The sequence below is a fragment of the Impatiens glandulifera genome, chromosome 1 (genome assembly GCF_907164915.1).
Source record: "Impatiens glandulifera chromosome 1, dImpGla2.1, whole genome shotgun sequence".
NCBI classification, from domain to species: Eukaryota; Viridiplantae; Streptophyta; class Magnoliopsida; order Ericales; family Balsaminaceae; genus Impatiens; species Impatiens glandulifera.
Window position 1 is genome coordinate 157,441,762 of NC_061862.1, and position 5,363 is coordinate 157,447,124.

Consider the following 5,363-nt stretch of genomic DNA (forward strand, 5'->3'; position numbering starts at 1 on the left):
ATTGTTGAAATATTTGTTTACTTAAAGATTCAATGTATTTTTGGTATTTAATTAAATACTGTTTCTTTTGGCATATTATTATAAAAAAGAAAATGGAAAAATTATCAAATATGACAGATTTTATATATAAATGTTTAAAATTTTAGTCTTGTAAAAATGATTTCACCAAATTTGTTTTTGACATTATTTTGATCGATTCTTTTATGATAATAAATTTTTTGTCATCCCTGTTTGGAAACGTTGAAGTGTAGTTGAACGAACAAATATTATTAAAATTGTTAGTATATATATAATTAAAATTTATTTTAAAAATTACTTTAATATAAATCAATATCCCAATAAGATATTTAAAATAAAAAATTTTAATCCAGTGGTTTCAAACACGTCCAATTATATATAACTCTCACAAAATATACTTTCCTTCTTTGTAGTTGAATTAATAATCTAAGGTGTCCATTTGATATTTATTGGAATTCAATATTCAAAGCAAACAGTTGAGAAGTTATACCTATTTAATCTTCTGTTAGATATTCGAAACAAAAAAATAATATTTTGATAATATTAAAAAGATATATTAAAGTTAGATACATAATTTTTTTCAAATAACTTAACAAATTTGAACTCACAAAAGTTAGTTCAAAGGTTGAATAATAGACTATTAAATCAAATGTCACATATTTGATTATTATTTAAAATGTCTTAAATTTTAAGTTATTAAATGTCTTTATATTTAAAGTGAAAGTTAGTTTTCAATTTAAAAAAAAAAAAACAATTTCATGCCTAAAAAAAATGTTAAAGTGATTTTTTTTTGTCTTTGTATAATAAAAATATTATTTAAAATTGTTATTATTTTGTATTTTTTGAATTAATTTTAAAATTGGTTAAAATTAATTTATAAAACTAAAGAATATGTATAGTCATATATTTAAAAAAGGTTTTGATTCAACTTAATGTGCCAAATTAATTATTACAAGAAACCGACCGACCTGATCCAATCCAATCCACAGTCACCTATAGTATTTATACATAATTTTCTTATATAATTATATTTTTTACATAATTAATTATCAAAAGAAACCACGAAAATTCTCGGCTATCCTAATATATAATATAATAAACTTTTTTTGAAAAGTATTTTTATTTATAATTAATTAAATACTATGTTTGTCATATTCCGTTACATATAAAAAAAAAATCATGTATACTTGTACAATTGTTCAGTACTAATAAAGATCATTTATATATATATATATATATATATATATATATATATATATATATATATATATATATATATATATATATATATTATAAAAAATAACTCATTTAGCCTATATTAAAATCATAATTATTTTTTATTTTTTAATTTATATATTTTTTAATTAAATATTAATATATTTTTTTATATTAATTAATCTATTAATTGATTTTGTCTTTTACATAAATTTCTTATTATTTTATATTTTATATATATATATATATATATATATATATATATATATATATATATATATAAAAGCATTTATCATTAAATATTTTAACTTTATATATTTTTTTTATATTAATATTAATTGTTAATTATTTTAAAATTATTTAATTTCAATGGTTGAAAATAATATTAACTTATCACTCCAACCACAAAAATCCTTAAACATAAAAATTAATTAATTAATAATAAAAAGTTGAATAATAATAACAACTAATTCATTAAATAACAAAATAGTAATAATCAAATTAGACAAAATAATATTCATTACTACAGACTATTATAAGTCATGAATTAAAAATTAAATGAAAAATTATTAATTTTAATTTTATTCATATTAAATTAAATAAGAAAGAAATTGTTCACAAAAATATTATTGTATAACAAAATTCATAAATAAGTGGTTAAAATCTTTTTAAAAATGAGAATTTGAGTATTAAAAGAAATAAAAACGGACAAAAAAAAGATAAAGATGAAATGAAAAAAAAAACTAATATAAAATTAATAAAAAAATTTAGGAATAAGATAAATTTAAATGGTTTAATTAATAAAAAAGAAAAAAAGAAAATAAATTAATATTTAATTAATAAATATATAAAGTAAAAAATAAAAATTAACTCTGTTTACTAACCGATACTAAATGATCTTATTTTTTTATAGTACTATCTTTAAACAATCTTTTATTAGTAAATGCGTTTGAATGAGCTAGTTATACAAGTACATACATCTATTTTTTTTTCTTAAAAAAAATTATCCTGAACTTAATAAATACAAACATATTATCAAACTAAAATAAATAACATTAAGTTCATGAATACATTTTATTTTAGTTGTAAAACTATTAAATGTTAAAACCATATCACCAAACTTTTAACCAAATTTTTAGGTACCGATAACAAATGATGTATATTTTAGAAGGTATTAACTGTTAGAATAAATATTGTGTAAAAAAATTGACTCAATTAAAATAGTTAAATATCCTAAGTTAAGTTATATATAACCAAAAAAAAATATGTTATATATATATATATATATATATATATATATATATATATATATATAACTACCAATTTCATAATATTAATTTATAAAAAATATTTAAAAAATTATTTGCAAACTTATTGCTCTCAACCTAAACTAATTTAAGATATCTGGTATTAACTAAAATACTAAAATATTTTATATTTTATTATTATATATTAATACTTTTATTTTTTTTTATTAAAAAATATTAACTTGCTTAATAATCATACTAAATAAACTACATGGAGATTATGTATTAAACCATCTCTTATATGAATATTTTTTTCCTTTCCCCCTCTTTCTTATCTCATTTGAATAATTTATCTGGTTTAAAGATAATAATTAATTTATAGTATTATTTTATTATTATTATTAAATACCAAATTTGACTCATAACCCATAACCGACTTACAACTATTTCGTATCTTCCCAATAAGAATTGTCAAATTTGAAATTCCACTTTTCCCATCAAACAACTTGTTCAAAATTCAATAAAGACTAGACTCATATAAAATCAATTTTACTTATTTATTTACTCAATTTTATTTTATTATAAAATTAATAATCTAATCAGCATTCAATATCACAAATTGGATTCAATCAAAAGAAACAATGATCAAATTTGAAACTTCAATTATCATATCCATCATCAAAAGTAGTAGTAATTTCCTAATTCATCAAACCCTAAAAATTTACTACAATTCCCAGATGAACAAACAAAACATTAGACAGAAAGAAAGCAAATTGCAGAGACTCTCAAGTTTATTTTGGTTCTTGGTTAGTCATCATCATCAATCATCAATCATCATCATGAATCATGATCCACCCTCTTCTAACTCATCCTATCTGTACAATTGGGGGAGTTCTTCAAAGAATCTGTTGCAGACATCTTGTTTTGCTGAACCAAGAAGATGAAGATCAATCACAAAGTTCTTCATTGAAAATGAATTAAAATGCTTCATATATATATACCTTGTCTCTAAAAGATTTGATGACCTCAGTTAATAGCTTATCTCCTGCAATTCTTCTCACTCTCTGTATCAACTCATGCCTAGATATCTTCCTTTCCTGAATTAAACAAAACCCAAATCAAATTTTGCATAATTTCAACACAAATTCCAAGTTTCTATAGAATTAGCAAGTTAGTACTTACCCTGTGTTCTTTGTAATGCTTGGAGATCAATTCAATGGTGTTAGTAGGTAAGAACTTGGAAAGAACCATTATTAGACTTGTAAATGGCATCCATGGTGAAGTTGGCATATGAACCCTCATACTTCTTTGATTCCCATTCGGAGAAGATGAAGGAGAAGGGATTTTGAAACTCAAGATGTATTCTGGGAATATATGAGTGTTCATATTACAACTCCAAACAATGTATTTCCTAGGATTCAAGAGATTATCAACTCCAGAATCAAATTCATCTGAACTCGGATAACACTGTTCAGAACCAGGATGAATCGGTTCTGTCTTCCCCAATATTACACGGCATAAAAGTACATGCCTTACTCCATCTTCTTCATCAGGTCTTGAAGAATTCAAACTGAACAAATCACAAAAACCCATAATTACAAACGAGTTAAAACAGAATTATGACATTATTATTATTAGATCTATGATATGAACTTACCAATCAATTGAAGAACAATCAGGTATAAGATTCACGCCACGGCCGAATCCTTTAAGATCTAATTCAGAGAAGCTGAATCCATTACTAAGGATCTTAGAGAGTTCATGTTTTGAACCGCCAAACCAAGCATACTTCACATTAGGATTTCCGCTACATTTCTTCTCAATTGCTCTTACAAATATTTGAAACGATTGAAGCTTAGCTTGTCCAATCAAGTTAGAACATATATTTCTATGAAGAGAAACAACAGAAGCTTGATTTCCCATAAAACCTAATCCAGATATAAATCTCTTGGAAATGATTTCGTAAAGCCTATCTTCTTCCTCCACTCTCTCCAAACCATTACCAAAAGCTCGCGGCGACGATGATGATTCCTCTTTGTTCGTACCGGAAATCACACTTTCGCAATCGGAAATTGCTTCGTCGAGTTCCCGATCTTGATCTTCACCGCCGTCGTTACCGGATGACGAATCAACAACGAAATTCTTACTGAACGTATTTACATATCCTCCTGGTTCCATGTTTCCCTCCATTTGAACGGAAAACAAGCGGAATTGGTTCTGTGCAGATGAGGCAGGTTTCATGATTGAAGAAAGTTAGCTTGAAAACTAATTGAAGAGAGAGTTAGGTTTAGATTATTATCTGCATCAAAATCGAAAAAGAAAAGATTGGATTCGAATCGATAAAAGGAGAGGCGGAGAGAATTTCTTTCAAATGAACGCGTAACAAGAATTGGATTCGATTCTTTGAATTAAAAGTAACCCACGAAAGAAAGTTGGATGAATCTGTATGAGAGAGAGAGCGGTTATGTTCATATATAGGTTAATGGAGTCGGTTTTCGCAAACTGATTACTTGGAGAAGAAGGAGAAAGAAAGAGGAGGCGGTTTTAACGTGTATAGTTTTCTTAACTGACACACCGCCTTACGTTTCAGTCGGCCTATTTCAATCGGCCAAACTTAATCGGCCTGAGTCAGCATACTGTTTTGAACGCCGACCATCGTTTGGTTTTAGAAAACTTGTGGGAGTGGTATTCGATTGGCGGCGAATTAATTATTGAGTACCGTTTTGGCCTTTCACATTATTGACCTTTGGAAGTGTAATAAAATTGAAATTTAAGGTAAAAAAATGAATGAATTAATTAAATATATAAGAATAAAATATTAAATTAATCAAATATTAAAATTGATTTGATAATATTTATCAGAAAAATAATAAGACTATTATA

At 24.4% G+C, this 5,363-nt stretch overlaps 1 protein-coding gene across 1 annotated transcript; it reads right to left on the reverse strand.

Moving 5' to 3' along the window:
* Positions 1-3,122: 3,122 nt before the first annotated feature.
* Positions 3,123-4,939, reverse strand: LOC124918164 (probable inactive poly [ADP-ribose] polymerase SRO5). Its single transcript, XM_047458375.1, has 4 exons — positions 4,138-4,939; positions 3,663-4,050; positions 3,482-3,577; positions 3,123-3,407 (listed from the first exon to the last, which is right to left on the reverse strand). Exons 1-4 carry the CDS (start codon positions 4,719-4,721, stop codon positions 3,342-3,344), a joined length of 1,134 nt encoding a protein of 377 aa, XP_047314331.1. The 5' UTR covers positions 4,722-4,939; the 3' UTR covers positions 3,123-3,341.
* Positions 4,940-5,363: the final 424 nt, after the last annotated feature.